The sequence below is a fragment of the Podarcis gaigeae genome, assembly GCF_964106915.1.
Source record: "Podarcis gaigeae genome assembly, chromosome: 10".
NCBI classification, from domain to species: domain Eukaryota; kingdom Metazoa; phylum Chordata; class Lepidosauria; order Squamata; family Lacertidae; genus Podarcis; species Podarcis gaigeae.
The window spans coordinates 67857297-67874498 of record NC_139686.1 but is presented as its reverse complement, the minus strand read 5'-3'; the positions used below and the strand labels follow the sequence as shown (position 1 = coordinate 67874498).

The following is a 17202-nucleotide window of genomic DNA, read 5'->3' as shown; positions in this document are numbered from 1 at the left end:
CTTCAACAAACTCCATTCCCAAAGGAACTGTTGCGAAGAGAAGTTTGGCCATCTTTTGTAACACTGTGCGAGGCCAAAACGTGGCGCCCCCAAACGGGATCTTCTCCATATTGTGCCCTCTGCTCAATGCAGAGTGAGTGAGTGTGAGTGTGAGTGTGAGTGTGTGAGAGAGAGAGAGTGAGTGAGTGTGTGTGTGTGTGTGTGTGTGTGTGTGTGAAAAACCGCCTGCACCATCCTGAATAAGAAATCAGAAATATTTGGAGGCGGCCACATTTTTGTCCTCGCTCTGGACACACCATGACCAAAGTCACAGGGTTGTCCTGAGGACGATATGGAGAGCAGGGAAAGGCCACCTTGGAGTGGGATAGGAATATAAATGTGTTAACTGGAAGGTCGTGAGGCGAAGCGTGCTCCAAAGAGGAGGCCAAGTCTGAAGGCTTCGGAGGGAGCCACGAGGCTGAGGGGAAAACGCGGCTGGCGGAGGGGGAAGAAGTTCCCGCCAATTTCCCCCTCACGGAGCCGGCGCCATTCCCTCCCCTCCTCGCCCAGCGGCGGAGAACAAGCGGGCAAGGAAAGCCATATGGCGCCAGGCGACGACTCTTCCCAAATCCACGCCGGGCCGCTTCTCCCTCTGGGGAGCTGAGCGCACGCAAACCAGGAGCGGCGGCGAGGAAGAGCGCGAAGAAGGCGGAGCGGAAAGCCAAGGCCTCTTGGCGCTTACCTAGGAGCAAGCACGCCGCGGCTGGCCTTGCTTCCGAGTAGACCAACCTAGGAATGCGCTATGGTAGGGGGTGTGTGTGTGTGCCTGCGCGCAAGGTTTCTGGGGGCTGAAGCGGTTCCAGGGCATCATTTCACTTTGCTAACAGGGGGGCTTGAGCAGCAGGCGAGGCGCTTGCGTTTCCCCGCGACTCGGGTGTCGCGCCATTCTCACGAACGCGCCCACGGGCGTCGTCCTCCTCACTGAGTTCCGCGGGGTTTTGGGTTCCCAGGCTTCGCGCTTGTCTACACGGCTGCAAGCTAGCCAAGCAAGCTGATGCTCAAGGAACGCGAGCCAATTTGCTTTCAATGGGGTTTACAGCCTGGGATGTATAGGAATCGCGGCATAAACCGGGTTGGGTTTCTCTATCTCTCGGTTCACAGAACAAAATCAAAATATAAAACCACAAAATGTATAATCAAAATAAAAGCAACTGGGGACTTCTCTGCACTCCCCAGACGTGTGGATCTGTCTCTATCAGCGTGTCCGTTGGGGTTGTGGGGATTCTTTTAAAGGTCTGAGTTTGCCTGAATTGTTCACAGGCTACTTTAAAAATAGGTTCTTAGCATCTAAGAGTGGGCTATGAGTCACTGCGAAAATACAAGCGAAAAATCGTGCGATAATACAGTATTAACTTATGTAAAGCGCAGTCCGATGTCCGTTTACTCGGAAGTAAATGCCACTGTGTTTGATGGGACTTGCACCATGAAGAATGCGCACAGGATCGAAGCCTTATACAGTAAGCCCTAGCGCAGGCACCCCCAAACTCGGCCCTCCAGATGTTTTGGGACTACAACTCCCATCATCCCTAACCAGTGGTCATGGATGATGGGAATTGTAGTCCCAAAACATCTGGTGGGCCGAGTTTGGGGTTGCCTGCCCTAGTGGATTCAATGGGACTTACTCCCAGGTGGGAGTTGGAACTTCAGCCTTACATCCCGAGCCTATTTGCAGCCTCATCCTATGCAGGTTTACGCGGAAGTAAACCCACGAGGTTCCCTAAAACGTACTTCCACATCAACGTGCATTCCTGCATTGCAGGGGGGTTGGACTAAATGTCCCTTAGGGTCTCTTCCAACTCTCCAACTCTTTGATTGCCAGCCGATCCCACGCGCACTTCCTCGAAAGTAAGTCTGGCTTGCTCCCATGTAAGTGGGCGCAGGATTGCAGCCTTAGCCATGCAAATGCCCCAACTTCCAGCGCATCCTTACAGCTGCAAGGAACTTTCGGAGGAAACAGCCCGTTTGATCGTTCATAGTACATGAGTAACATAAAGGCGGATGTAGCTAGAAAACCGGTCTATGCCCGCAATGAGCTTGCAGTCTCTAGGGAGAGGAAGGGGAAGAGATAAGGGTAGCGAGAAACGAGAGGAGGGGGGTGGTGGTTAAATTGCAACAAGGGAGTTTTCTAAGTACTTGGGCAAATGCCATCGCTTGCAAAAGTTCGTGCTGCAGCTCCTTTTGTTGCTGCCGCACATCTGAAATTTGTTAAAACGGGATGGTTTGAATGACAAACAAAAGTTCTGCTCCGGGACTAACAAAGTTATTCTCAGTTTGAGGAACAGGGAATACACACCGACTGCTTAAAACAAGAAGGCAGTTTATAACAACATTAAACAGCAATGTTTAATTACCTAGGAAACAGCAAAGATGCACCTGGAGAAGCCCCATCTCATTACTTCTGCCAGGAAAGAAAAGAGAACAAAACAGCCACCCGGATTTCACCTTTCTTTCTGCAAAAGGGAGAGGAAAAAGAGTAAGTTGCAGGGTTTTTATCTCCCACAGCAAAGGCAGCAAGGCATGCAGTTTTATCTCCTTACCCTTTTCTGCTCCTTCCTTCCAGCCGGGATGCAAATCTGACACTGGGAGAAAGGAATCTCCCGCTTGCTATAGAGAGAGGGAGGCTCCACTACGCAGGCGCTAGAAGAGGGAGGGTCCGCGAGGCTGCAATCCAGCCAGGGCAACGTTAGGGAGAGCTCCTGCAAAGAGACCCTCGAGGGTTGCACAGGAACTTCTGTCCTTTGTCTCCATTGTGACAGTTGTTTACTTTACAGTCGGGCAAAGAGCTTAGCGCCTTCAGGTTATTTCTGCTGCAAATATTTAGACTCGGGACTTGGCTTTGGTATGCTCATCGGTTGCTTCATAGCTAAAACAGAGGACCTCCAGAGTTTTGGGTTATCAGTTAGCGTTTTGGAGCACGACCAGGTTTCAAATTCCCACTCACTTGGCGACCCTGGATCAGTTGCTGCTCTCCACCTAACCTACCTCACAGGGATGCTGTGAAGAAATGAAATACTAGTCACCAAACATCTGGATTTACTTGGATCAAATATGATTTTGCATTCCACACCGACTGGGACCTAGAAGCATTTTAAAATGCTAACAATTCCATCAGAAATTTCCTTAAACAATGCAGTTTCAATCCCTGATTCCCACCCCACCAAAAAAACCTCTGTTTTAGTAGTAGTTGATCTAAGTGAAACAAGCTGTTTCCTCTTACCAAATATATGTGAAAGCTATTGATAGACAAAATGTTTTGGGTTCCATGTAAGTCATAGTTGTCTATAGTAACTATCAATGGCAGGGGTGAGTAGATCTACTGGTGAGTAGACCTACTGGTGATCTACTGGTAGATCTCTGGGTGATTTGAAGTAAACAAGCAAGGATTTTTCACCCTGCTTAACAAAGGCAACAACAAAACAAACCCTTATCTCAAGTTACATTGGTGATTTGAAGACCAGGCATGGGGAAAATGCATGCTGTAACAAAGAGTGGATTTTTGTGTGGAAGAACTGGAAAATTGCTATTCAGTTTAGTTCTGGTACTCAGAACCAGTTCCCAGGCTTAGAATTCTTTTATTCTAAATATTTTGCACCTGGATCTGGTTGGTGGAACTCAGGGTTCTAGTAAAAGGCAATGTTGCTCCTGTAAGGCTGAAGTCTAGCTACCCCCTGAGGTATGTTATAAGTGACAATAACTCACAGCACTAACCTACCCATGCTTCCTCAACAGTAAGTCCCACTGAGTTCAATGGGGCTTCCAGGTGTGTATGGGATTGTAGCCTGAGTATACTTATTACCTCCTATGTACTTCATGTCAACTCTGTAACGAACTGCAGAGTTTTGGGCTCCAATATCATGCCATCCATGTTTTGTTTTGTTTTTTGACATCCAACCTGAAGAAGTTCTGAAGACGGACATTTTAATTGTTCCTTATAAATATATTTTACTGTTGCTATGGCCATTGGCTAATGCGAATAAAGTTATATCTATCTCTATGTTGTCCTGAAGGTTTGAGGTTTTGAACTTTTCATTCACAATTAGTTTGGGCCAAATTTATGATGAAGTAGAGCATCTGTTGCATTGATTGAATGGTTTGGTCTCTGAGGTTGTTGTTTTTTTAAAATCACAGGGTGCTTTGTAGAATTATGTGCAACATTGACCTTACCACCTGTAGCCATTAAGCTGAAGGTTTATGATCTGTTCTGTGTTTGTCACAGGCAGTATTGTGGATTATTGGTTTGGTGTGTGGGGTGCTGAGGTAGGAAAGGCATAAGATTATAGTATTCTAGTCCTGTCCAGTGTGTTAGAGGACTCTATATGGGCTCTTGGATACCCCATAAGGGAAAAGGGCAATTTTTGTTTACAACACCAGCACAAAAATTCCATAATGTGTTGTAGCTAATATCTTTATCTTGAATACATGGCAGATTATCTAATCATGAATAAGGTGTATTTCAACAAATTAGTTGATAATGCAACCCTTGTCTCTTCTTGTCAGTAGAAACCTACCTTTTATACAGCCTTCAATTAATTTAAACTATTTTTTCGCAGTCAGAACTGTGCCCCAGTAATCTCCATGCAAGCATAAATGACAAAAAAGTCTGAAAGGTGCATTTAATGTTCCAAATGCTATATTACTGGGGAAATACCTTTATTATGCCAACTAAAATATCATACAAAGTTATTGCCCTATTATGATCTTTAGCATCTTGCTTATGGGTCAACACATCTACCTTCACTCTGTGTGTGACTTTTAATGCTGTTTGTGAAAAACAACCTGGGACACAGGTCCCATAAATCTACTGATATGGCCACTTACCTGGTGTGTACTCCTTATTAAAGCTTTAACTGATGATTGTGCTGATCAATATCTTGAAATTTGCAACCCTACCATTTTTGTAACCACAGTTTAGGCAATGTGTGAGCTTGAGGACTTGCCAACATCTTGCTTAGAAAACCTGATTTAGCATCTCTTCCCCCCCTCCCTTCTGCCCATGGCAAGAGAATGCAACAACCCCCCACCCCACCCCAAACACTGGGAGATGGGTCTGCCTGTGGGATACAGTTTATGTCCTGGAGATGTTTATAGCCTGGGGGGAAGGGCAGCCACCCACTGATTAGGCCACCCACATTTGAGAGAGGTGAGTCATGAGGAAACGGCTGGAGGCTCTTCAAACTCACAGGGAGCCAAGGCTACTTAACCCTTTAAGTCAGGGCTTCCCAAACTGGACCACAACCACTGAGTTCAATTCAGGTGGTTCCTGGGTGTGCCTGTGAACAACTGAATCTGGGGCTTCTCTGGGACAGGCTGGAAACAATTTGAAAGGGTTGTGAAGAGGATTAAAAGCAGCAAACACGTTATGTTTTATTGTACAGGCAACAATCATTTCATGCTTGTCCAATCAAGGTAAAGGTAAAGGGACCCCTGACCGTTAGGTCCAGTCGCCAACGACTCTGGGGTTGTGGCGCTCATCTCGCTTTATTGGCCAAGGGAGCCGGCGTACAGCTAGTGAACTGCTAGGAAAAAACACTTTTATTTGATTCTGCAAATACACAGTGATACAAGAAGTCAGTGTCTATACAGTGGTACCTCGGGTTAAGTACTTAATTCGTTCCGGAGGTCCGTTCTTAACCTGAAACTGTTCTTAACCTGAAGCACCACTTTAGCTAATGGGGCCTCCTGTTGCTGCTGTGCGATTTCTGTTCTCATCCTGAAGCAAAGTTCTTAACCCGAGGAACTATTTCTGGGTTAGTGGAGTCTGTAACCTGAAGCGTATGTAACCTGAAGCGTATGTAATCCGAGGTACCACTGTATATCCAGACTATAAAAATAAATTTGATAAAATTATGAATTAGAAGTATAAATTGGGTTAGAAACATTTCTAATGGTGAGAGAACAGCCTCATTTTGTCACACATCTAGCCTAACCGAGGCTTTATTTGCACACAGAGCAGCTAGGGTGGAAAACATGTGTCTGGACAATGCTACTTCAGATTGCAGTCACATGAGTGAAGGCTGCTTGTACATACAAAGCGGGAAGTCAGAAGGTTTCCAGCTTAGTTGTGTCCCTAATAATCTAGCTTTCTGTTCCCAGCCGGGAACTGGGCCTGAGTGGTGGTAATCTTTTTGGGTGACACATGGTGCTTTAAGACTTGAAATCACACTGTTTCAGACTCCCTATCTTTAAAACCCCAACTGGGACATAGTTGTACGAGGCCCATCAACTGGAGTCTGTCACAACCACCAATATCTTTCTCGCATAGTTTGCATATTAGTCCACAGATAAGAGTCGCTATGATGCATGGAGCAACATGTCGAGCCAATAAAGTTGCAGCTAGCTTAGTACATACAGCAACTCTGTGGATGCAGCTTCCAGAGTCTGCAGAAAAAGTAAAAGTCTTGTGGCACATTAAAAACTAGAAGAAGAACTAGCTTCTGTGGACGGCAGTGCAGTTGGTCAGATGATCTGATGAAGTAGGCTGTACAAAAACAATAATTTTTTTGTTTTTAAGATACGGCATAAATGTTAACACAGAGAGAGTATTTTCACAAAACTACACACTGTTATCACTAGTTGGGTTCACAAAATTAGGCAACTGCTGTAAAGATTGCTGGACAAAACATAGAAAGCAGCCTTATATGCAGTCAGAGGCCCTCTAGTCCAGTCAGTATGGCCTACACCAGTGTTTCTCAACCTTGGACCTCCAGCTGTTTTTGGACTTCAACTGCCATCATCCCTAGCTAGCAAGACCAGTGGTCAGGGATGATGGGAATTGTAGTTCAAAAACAGCTGGAGGCCCAAGGTTGGGAAACACTGGCCTACACCAGTGATGGAGAAGCTCCGGCTTCCCAGACGTTGTGGAACTACAACCCCCATCAGCCCTAACTCTTGTCCATGCTTGTTGGGGCTGCTGAGAGGTCAAATGCCATAACAACTGAAGGACCACAGCTTACTTCTCCTTGATCAATGCCAACTGGCAGTGGCTATCCAAGGTGTCAGGCAAAATTCTCTCTCTGCCCTGCCTGGAGATATCAGGGATTGAACTTGTTAATGGAGGAATCCGAGGGCTCCCTTGGCCAACAAGACAAAGGCAGCAACCAGGACAATTTGGAGCAAAACAGCAGCCTGTAGGCTTGGCCTTTATTGAAAACTGCCGCGACAGGACTCCCACCCACAACAAGATGAAGCAAGATGGAAGTCCCGAACAAAAGAAGACCCCAACTTTTATTAGCTACTAATCCCCCAAGCTACACCCCTAGAACTACATCACAACTACATCATTGACACATCACAAAAAGGAGGGGTTGAGGGAGGGGTTGTGGAAGTAACCTGAGTATCTTGTCACCTGGCTGGTTCCTCCTTTCCCCCTCCCCATGAGTCATTTCCAAAGGACAAAGGGGAGTTGGTAGTTTCCTGCCCCCAGAGGGAAGATCTGATCATTGTCCTTTGTTCCAGTCCGTGTTGAATCCACTCCCATATGCAAGTCCATTGTGTCCTTGATGGTCTTCTGTCTGGGACCATCACGTTGGTACGGTTAAGGGATTATGGCCATCCTGTATCAAACCATTCCCCTTTGATAGTCCTTCCTTCATGGAGCAAAATAAAAGTGGACCAGTGTAAATCCGATGTACAGTTGATTTACTATGAATTTATAACAGAAACGTCCCGTGTGTGTTGTGTTTGTACAAACTGAATGATTGGGGGGGGGGGGTCCTGCAACAAACTTGGAACCTTTTGCTGCAAAGCATATGCTCTGGCGCTGAGCACCATCCCAATAATTTATATGTAAACACCAGTGACAAAGGAAAGCCTGAAATATACTCCAAATAATGCTGCCTGGGACAAATATGGCAGCCGGTTTTTCACAGGTAGCGGAGAGATTTAGATGTTGAGGTGGTTTAGGGGGGACATCAACCCACTTCTGAATACCCAAACATTCATGTTTTAGAGATTTGAATGTAAACACAAGCTGCCGTGAACAGCGTTGCTGGAGATCCTTCCAGAGTATTGCACATGTTTTCTTCTTTTCCCTGCACTTTGCGTGGGGGCAGGAGGAGACGTGATTGGGAGAGGGAATTTATTATCGCAATGTTTAAAAGTTTCTTGCTGCCTCATCAATCAATCTGGGAACAGCATTGCAGGGGTAGGGTGAGGGGTAGGAGTGGGGTCTAGCAAACCACTCCTCAACTTTTCCTCCCACTCCCCTGACCTAATTATTAAGCTCTCCAGGCTCCAGAAAGAGGCATATGGGTTTAATCATTAGGCAGCGAGGTTAGGGTATTACCGAGGGAAAAGTGGTCTGCTGGTAAATAAATGTTGGTAGGTAAAGCGTTATGCAAGATGAAAGCATTCCCCTCCTGCTGTGACTATTGAGGCTTTCTGGAAATTAAGAGGGAGGGGAAAGATTTATAATTGAGAAAATAATAAATGTAGGTTGTGAATTCTGAGAGTTATTGCGTGTGAAAGAACTCCCAAGATAGCTGACACCAGGTGTTTAAAATACAGTCCAGGAGGTCTCAAAAGCATTAGGTCACCTGGAAGGGCATGAGAATGTTTTATAGAACAAAGCTTGCAGTCAGTCACACACACACACACACACACACACACACACACGTACGTGTACGTACCTTGGCTTATCCAGACAATCTGTTCAAAGTGTGCCTTCACAATATTTTAGGCTTCTGAAGGATAATTCAGAAAGCCCTAATTATTATTTTGTATTAAAGTTTTTCTTGCTTTACAGAGGTATGTGGAATGTCTCTCGTATTTTTCCATGTAACATTTTTACAAACTAAGCATCTTCCAAGACAACAATGCCCATTTACACCACAAAGCACTCATAACCCACCTACTTTCAGCAGCCAGAAACACCATAACCAGACACTGGAGAGACCTGTCAGGGGTAAGCATGGACCAATGGTACCAAATAGTATGGGAAACAGCCCTACTAGAAAAATTAACCAATACAGTGGACCTCGGGTTACATATGCTTCAGGTTACAGACTCCGCTAACCCAGAAATAGTACCTCAGGTTAAGAACTTTGCTTCAGGATGAGAACAGAAATCGTGCTCCGGCAGCGTGGCAGCAGCAGGAGGCCCCATTAGCTAAAGTGGTGCTTCAGGTTAGGAACAGTTTCAGGTTAATCACGGACCTCCGGAACGAATTAAGGACTTAACCCGAGGTACCACTGTAAACTGAAACTGACATGGGGACAAACAGAAGAAGACGCCTTTATGGCTCCCCTTTTCACATACACAGCCCAACAAGACAATGACAATAATCCACCAACAGCATACAAATCAATATGGCTAACTTGATCCAGAAAGCCCTAATTTAAAGGCAAAATATCCCATCTGCACTTACTGAAAGAAGAAATAGCTTTGGATCCAACCAGCTCACAGCCTTGCTTCCGAGGAGAGGAGAGGCAGATAGCCAGGCTGTTGTTTGTGCTCTCTTTAACAAGGTGATCTCAAGAAAGATGGCTCTTGACCTGTGGAGGAAAACTGCAGGGAAACAGAAGGAAACTGATTGTGAGGGGAGTAATATCAGTGGTGAAAATGGCCTATGTGCCCCAAGGTAAAGTCTGAACATACAGGGTGAAACTGAGCCAGGACATGCCTATATTTTGAGACCAACCTGTTTTCGCTCTTATATTGCCTCTTTGCAGGTTCATAACTTGTATTAGCCACAGAACATGGTAGGAGTATGGCAAGGAAGGAACAGTCATCATAATCACTGCTGCTACTATCAAAAAAGTACATTGCACTTGAATAAATAGAAGGCACTCCAGATTGCAGTGGCCCTATTTAAGAGTTAGGGTTATAATATAACTGTAAAAATATACAGTGGTACCTCTGGTTAAGAACTTAATTCGTTCCGGAGGCCCATTCTTAACCGGAAACTATTCTTAACCTGAGGTACCACTTTAACTAATGGGGCCTCCTGCTGCCGCTGCACCGCCGCTGCACGATTTCTGTTCTCATCCTGAAGTAAAGTTCTCCACCCAAGGTACTACTTCCAGGTTAGCGGAGTCTGTAACCTGAAGTGTTTGTAACCCAAAGCGTTTGTAACCCGAGGGACCTCTGTACTATACCTAGAATGCATTCCATCTCTGTCTTCCTCTCGTTTATTTCCAGAAAGTAGCACTCTAATTTTTCTTGTTTCATCGACTGGGATATTAAGGGACGTGGGTAGTGCTGTGGTCTAAACCACTGAGCCTAGGGCTTGCCGATTGGAAGGTCAGCGGTTTGAATCCCTGCAACGGGGTGAGCTCCCGTTGTTCAGTCCCAGCTCCTGCCAACCTAGCAGTTCGAAAACACATCAAAGTGCAAGTAGATAAATAGGTACCACTCCGGCGGGAAGGTAAACAACGTTTCCGTGCACTGTTCTGGTTTGCCAGAAGTGGCTTATTCATGCTGGCCACATGACCCGGAAAAACTGTCTGCAGACAAATGTCGGCTCCCTCGGCCAGTAAAGCGAGATGAGCGTCGCAATCCCAGAGTCGTTCGTGACTGGACTTAACTGTCAGGGGTCCTTTACCTTTAACACTCTAATTTTCCTTGTTTCATTGGCTGGGATATGAAGAACCTAGTTTGATAGGTAAAACAACATGAAGAGATCTGGGTGCTGATCCGGCTGCCTATCTGCATATGCACAGCACAGCAAATTCAGCCATGACACGAACAGCTGAGCCACGCAGTATATTTTCTCTCTGATCAACTCAGTCTAACAAAGAGCATATAATCTAACCCAATGCACCCCAGTCCAGTGCTTGGAAGACAATACATTCTTCACTTCACATGACAAGCCTTTTACTGCTTGTCATTTTTCTCCTGCATATAAGTTCTTAGAATGCACGACGCTATGGGTTGAATTACGTTTAATCCTATGCATGTCTCTTTAGAAGTAAGAGCTGCTTAGATCAACAGGACTTACTTCCAGGTAAGTATGTATAAGATTGCATCTCAAGTCTTTAAAATCCTTTAAAACAAAACCAAAACCCCAAGGTTTCTTAACTGTCATTCAGTGTCCTTAGGACTTAGGCAAATTAGGCTTGTAATTTTATACGTGACTCTGCATCCCTTCCCTAACAAGCCTAAGAAACAACCATGGCAGTTTCATTCTTCTGTTGCAATGTATTCTTTATTTGCTACCACCTCAGCTCCTAGGGCTTGCTGATCGCATGGTCGGCGGTTCGAATCCCCGCAGCGGGGTGAGCTCCCGCCTTTCGGTCCCAGCTCCTGCCCACCTAGCAGTTTGAAAGCACCCCTAAGTGCAAGTAGATAAATAGGTACTGCTTTATAGCGGGAAGGTAAACGGTGTTTCCGTGTGCTGCGCTGGTGCTGGCTCACCAGAGCAGCTTCGTCACGCTGGCCACGTGACCTGGAAGTGTCTCCGGACAGCGCTGGCCCCCGGCCTCTTAAGTGAGATGAGCCCACAACCCTAGAGTCGGACACGACTGGCCCGTACGGGCAGGGGTATCTTTACCTTTACCTTTAGTCTAGTTAACTTACTTTTGTTTTGATACGAGTAAATGCCACTCCATCAAAGCATACAGAAGTTCCATAAAGAATATAAAAACTAGTAGAGTCTCAATCTCACTTTCATCCAATTAATTGGAAACATGAAAGTCATCATCTCAAAACAAAAACTTGCCTTTTAAAAGTGTTCTTGACCAAGTGTAATTGACCAAGTTAACATTTTTCCTCCACTTGCTCGCTCACAGAAAGATATACAAACTTTTTTTAAGATCTCTTAACCAATATTCTACAGTACATAGGTTTGGCCGCCTCTTGACTTATTGTCACCAAAATTGGCATAGGGGTTCCTGAGGTGGACGTCTATATCAACGTTTGGGTGCCAGGCACCATTTTGAATCAAGATGGCTGACCAAAACATGATGGGCCTTATTGCAGCTGTTTTTTTGCATAGGTTTGGCCACCTCCTGAATATTTTTCCCAAACTCAGCAGGAGGGTTTCCAATGTGGGGGTGGGAGGGTCTTTGCTGATGTTTGGGTGCCAGGTGCCATTTTGAATCCAGATGGCAGACCAAAAAGGGATTTTAGTGTGACTTCAAGTGATATGTAGTGTGATGGGCCCAAACTCACAAAGCACACTATCCATTTTAAAGCATCTCAATATTTTGGGGGTTCTAAAAATTCCTAGGCAGTGCTAGGCACTCTCTGCTTGTGTCTGTAACAAAGTTCAAAATTTCTTGTTTATTATAGTAACACTAGGGACGCAGGTGGTGCTGTGGGTTAAACCACAGAGCCTAGGACTTGCTGATCAGAAGGTCGGCGGTTCGAATCCCCGCAACGGGGTGAGCTCCCGTTGCTCGGTCCCTGCTCCTGCCAACCTAGCAGTTTGAAAGCACGTCAAAGCGCAAGTAGATAAATAGTTACTGCTCCGTCGGGAAGGTAAACGGTGTTTCCGTGCGCTGCTCTGGTTCGCCAGAAGCGGCTTAGTCATGCTGGCCACATGACCCGGAGGCTGTACGCCGGCTCCCTTGGCCAATAAAGCGAGATGAGCGCGCAACCCCAGAGTCGGCCACGACTGGACCTAATGGTCAGGGGTCCCTTTAGTAACACTAGAAACAAAATAGCCATATGGAATAAACATCTGACCTTAATTCACAGCCCCACTGATTCAAATTTGTCATTGCTGATCCATCAACCATAGCTTTAATTGATATAATCAGTAATTTAAGGCTGCAGTCTTAGCCCCATTTAGCTTGGAGTAAGTCCCATTGAATTCAGTAAGACTCAGTTCTGAATAGGTATGTCAGTAAATGTGTTGCATGTAGACAGAACTACAAAGCATGGCTGGTCTTGAATTACTGTCCAAATGTGTAACTTGTAAGGGATCCTTGTAGACTAATATTTTTAAATAGGGAGAAATGCAGTAAAGTTGAAACCACACATATTTTGCATTCCTGTGCTGAGAATGCTTTATTAGATGTAATCAATTCTTTTGTTCCGCTGCCTTCACAACAAATACATATTGTCTGTCCATTGCCCTGGGGGACATATAATTAGAATACTTTTACATTTAATTTAATGTATGCCCATGCCTGCTATAAATTCCCTTCTCTGACTTTAGATGAGACAAATAATACTATCTCAGCTCATAAAACCACCATGCTGTGCTGTGAGCATTTTATCTTTTCTGGATCAAACTCTTGGCTTACTAGCTATTTAGGAATGTTTCAGACAAAATTCCCAGTGTTATAGCTTGTAGTTGGAGGAAAGAAACTGTTGTAACCTTCTGAATTCTACATCTGGTGATTTGATAATCTATGAACAAAATCTGTCGGCTGGAAACCATTACTGTCAATGGGACATTTTTTAAACAAGTCTAAAGCTATGGTAATGATTTCAAATTATCAGCCAAGTCAGAACAAGAGGCAGAACAGGACACAGATTTCCCATCCCACAGGAAATTCCAACCTCTCAGTGACATAAATTATTCTGAGTTGAGAAGAAAAAAAAGCTTAACTTTGGGGTTGGTTTTAATCAGTTTTGTTTCTGGGTTTTTAAAGGATATCTATAGTTTCAGAAGCAATTGGAAGATGCCATTTCCAGATGCATTGAAAGGCCACAAGAGGCTACTTGTGGAGAACAGTCATGGTGGCGTAGTGTGGCTGCAGTTAGATGCTACTCTGTGCAGAATTCCCAGGCCTCATTGAGAAGAGTGAATTTGTAGTGAATTTCTACACAACAGCAAAGGTCAAGACCGTTACCTTACAGAAGCATCATCTTGCTGACGGGTAACCCATGCTTGAGGGTCGCAGGTGGTGCTGTGGGTTAAACCACAGAGCCTAGGACTTGCAGATCAGAAGGTCCGCAGTTCGAATCCCTGCAACAGGGTGAGCTTCCGTTGCTCAGCCCCTGCTCCAGCCAACCTAGCAGTTCGAAAGCACCTCAAAGTGCAAGTAGATATATAGGTACCGCTCCGGCAGGAAGGTAAACAGCATTTCCGTGTGCTGCTCTGGTTCTCCAGAAGCGGCTTAGTCATGCTGGCCACATGACCCGGAAGCTGTACGCCGGCTCCCTCGGCCAGTAAAGCGAGATGAGCGCCGCAACCCCAGAGTCAGCCACGACTGGACCTAACGGTCAAGGGTCCCTTTACCTTTACCTAACCCATGCTTGAGTTGTATGAGCTCTGGGTTTCAGTCCCTGGCACCTCTGGGAATAAGGTAGGAGCCGCTGATGTGAAAAGCCTCTGCATAAGACCCTGGCGACCACTGCAAATCAGACTAGACAATATTAGGTTATACGTACAAAAAACCTGACATGGAATAGCATGGTTTCCTGTGTTTCTAGCCCAACTATGATTTGTGAATTGGTTTTGGGTTAGGTCCAGGTGCAGTTATTAAAAACAAAATTGGCTTCCATGGGAAAATTAACGTCTCAATGACAAGATGAATCTAATTCCATTGAGCACATGGATTGATAATATGGACAGATTAGCTACATATGAACGAATTGCATGTCGACACAAATTAAGAATGGATAAATATGAAGAAATCTGGAATGAATATTTAAGCGATAAGTGGGGGGAAGTGGGAGGAGAGGTGGGAAAATATTGTTAAAAGGGTGCAGTCATAGGTATATCAGTGTATTTAAATCTGAGTTGTCAAATTGTGTTATTATGGTTTTTGTTGTAGTCTCTTTTGTGGTTGTTCGTATAGAAAAAAAGATTAAATAAATTAAAAAAGAAAAGATGAATCTAATTCCTATGAGATCAATTAACTAATCTAACTAGCTAGGGATATAACATGGGCTGAGATTTTGTCATGCAAACAAACAAAATCCCACTCCACAAATGTTTTAGCCACATGTACTGTAGAATCGCGTGCGGGACGCAGGTGGCGCTGTGGGTTAAAGCCTCAGCGCCTAGGACTTGCCGATCGAAAGGTCGGCGGTTCGAATCCCTGCGGCGGGGTGCGCTCCCGCTGCTCGGTCCCAGCGCCTGCCAACCTAGCAGTTCGAAAGCACCTCCGGGTGCAAGTAGATAAATAGGGACCGCTTACCAGCGGGAAGGTAAACGGCGTTTCCGTGTGCGGCTCTGGCTCGCCAGAGCAGCGATGTCATGCTGGCCACGTAACCCGGAAGTGTGTCCGGACAGCGCTGGCCCCTGGCCTCTTGAGTGAGATGGGCGCACAACCCCAGAGTCTGTCAAGACTGGCCCGTACGGGCAGGGGTACCTTTACCTTTACTTTTACTGTAGAATCATAGAGATGGAAGGGACCCAAAGGTCATCTAGTCCAACCCCCGGCAATGAAGGAATCTCAGCTAAAGCATCCATGACAGGTGGCTATCCAACCTCTGCTTAAGAACCTCCAGGGAAGGAGTCCATAACCATATCGTCTTACTCTCAAATAGAAACTCTATTGCTGTTGGTGTTTTGAGTCCTCTGCAATACAGTATTAACTTAAAGCATTCTGTATACTCTTTCCAAAGTGCATATAAATGCCGTTTTAAGACATTGTACTAGATTAAATGGCAGATTTATTAGAGAAACATTTGTCACTATTAGGTGCAGCTAAACAGAAGCCCTAGCTGTCAGCATTAGAACGTGGTGCAGATGAGTTTTCTCATCCCTTGAGCTGGAAATACATCTGTTTTTAGTTGTGGGTGAATTTCAGATAGTGGTAGCCTTTGTAGTATGGCTGACTGTATTTCAAGCAATGAGGCATTTGGAAAAAAAGAAAGGATAATTGTCTAAGTATGAGCCTGAGAGCTGATGGGCTGTTTTACATGTTACTCAATGTGATTTAAAAAATCACATGTTGTGGAGTTTAGGCCTGACACCCTCATAACCCACTCTGGCCATTTGAAGCGAAGTATAATTTGGATGGGACGCAGGTGGCGCTGTGGGTTAAACCACTGAGCCTCCTGGGCCTGGGCTTGCCGATCAGAAGGTGGGCGGTTCAAATCCCCGTGACGGGGTGAGCTCCCGTTGCTCGGTCCCTGCTCCTGCCAACCTAGCAGTTCGAAAGCACGTTAAAGTGCAAGTAGATAAATAGGTACTGCTCCAACGGGAAGGTAAACGGCGTTTCCGTGTGCTGCTCTGGTTCGGCAGAAGCAGCTTAGTCATGCTGGCTACATGACCTGGAAGCTGTACGCCGGCTCCCTCGGCCAATAAAGCAAGATGAGCGCTGCAACCCCAGAGTCGGTCACGACTGGACCTAATGGTCAGGGGTCCCTTTACCTTTACCTTTTATAATTTGGATTGTATGTGTAATCTGTCTACATCAGGTACCCAACAGATATTGTGGACTACAACTCCCCTCTACCCCAGGTAGCAGGGCCAATGCTCAAGAATAATGAGTGTTGTAGTTCACAACCTCTAGAGGGGGCCACACAGGCTACCACTCGTATGCATGACATTGCCTGACTTATGTATGACATACCAGATTAGCACAATCAAAGCACACCAGAACAAAGATAGATGGAAGGAAATCAGCAAATATTGAGCATGCAATATTGAAATCAGCAAAATATTGAGCATGTACCACTTCCTACAGGTGATGGAACACATGCCATCAGAATTTCAATATTGATGAATCGGTCATCCCTATATGGGTGAATAAATGGACAGGAGAATGTAGCCCATTGGGATTAGCCATTTCCTTGCATGTAGCTAAGTTCAGCTGACAATTCATAAAAGGCTGCTATAGTTTCCATTTGATGACTATTGCTCCGCTTCTGCTGTTAACTGATCTTGGTACTGATTGCACAACTGGACGTGATGTAGGGCAGAGGTTGACCCAACTCCCATCTGCCTTTTCCACTATAGCCAATAGCCAGGAATGGTGGGATATGTAGTTCATCAACATCTGGATGATTTGCTGTGCTTGCTGTGGGGCTTAAACAGTTAAAATACCTTTACAAGTTGCACTCTGGTGAAAGAGGAGAGCACAAAATATGGTTTGAAGCTCAACATCAAAAAAACGAAGATCATGGGCACTGGACCCACCACCTCCTGGCAAATAGAAGGGGAAGAAATGGACACAGTGAGAATTTTTATTTTCTTGGGCTCCATGATCACTGCAGATGGTGACAGCAGTCAGGAAATTAAAAGACGCCTACTTCTTGGGAGAAAAGCGATGACAAACCTAGACAGCATCTTAAAAAGCAGAGACATCACCTTGCCAACAA

At 45.3% G+C, this 17202-nt stretch overlaps 1 protein-coding gene and 1 long non-coding RNA gene across 5 annotated transcripts in view; one reads left to right on the top strand and one right to left on the bottom strand.

Moving 5' to 3' along the window:
- The window catches only part of LAMB1 (laminin subunit beta 1), a 164675-nt gene that overhangs the window by 56772 nt on the left and 90701 nt on the right, over positions 1 to 17202 (bottom strand). The window contains exons 1-2 of one of the 4 annotated variants that reach the window (XR_014555822.1): positions 2577 to 2608; positions 2391 to 2489 (exon numbers count right to left, since the gene is read on the bottom strand). The exons of 1 other annotated variant lie outside the window; for it this stretch is intronic. Coding sequence is in view for 1 of the 3 variants with exons in the window: in XM_083701268.1 (XP_083557394.1) it covers positions 2391 to 2427 (37 nt within the window). In the remaining 2 variants the exon portion in view is untranslated. Of the gene's footprint in view, positions 1 to 721; positions 824 to 2390; positions 2490 to 2576; positions 2639 to 17202 lie in introns of those variants that run through there. 2 more of the 4 variants (XM_083701268.1, XM_083701270.1) reach the window with 2 other exon arrangements.
- On the top strand, positions 680 to 4030 carry LOC310826587. Its single transcript, XR_014555864.1, has 3 exons — positions 680 to 784; positions 2395 to 2512; positions 2600 to 4030. It is a non-coding gene; the product is annotated as an uncharacterized lncRNA (long non-coding RNA).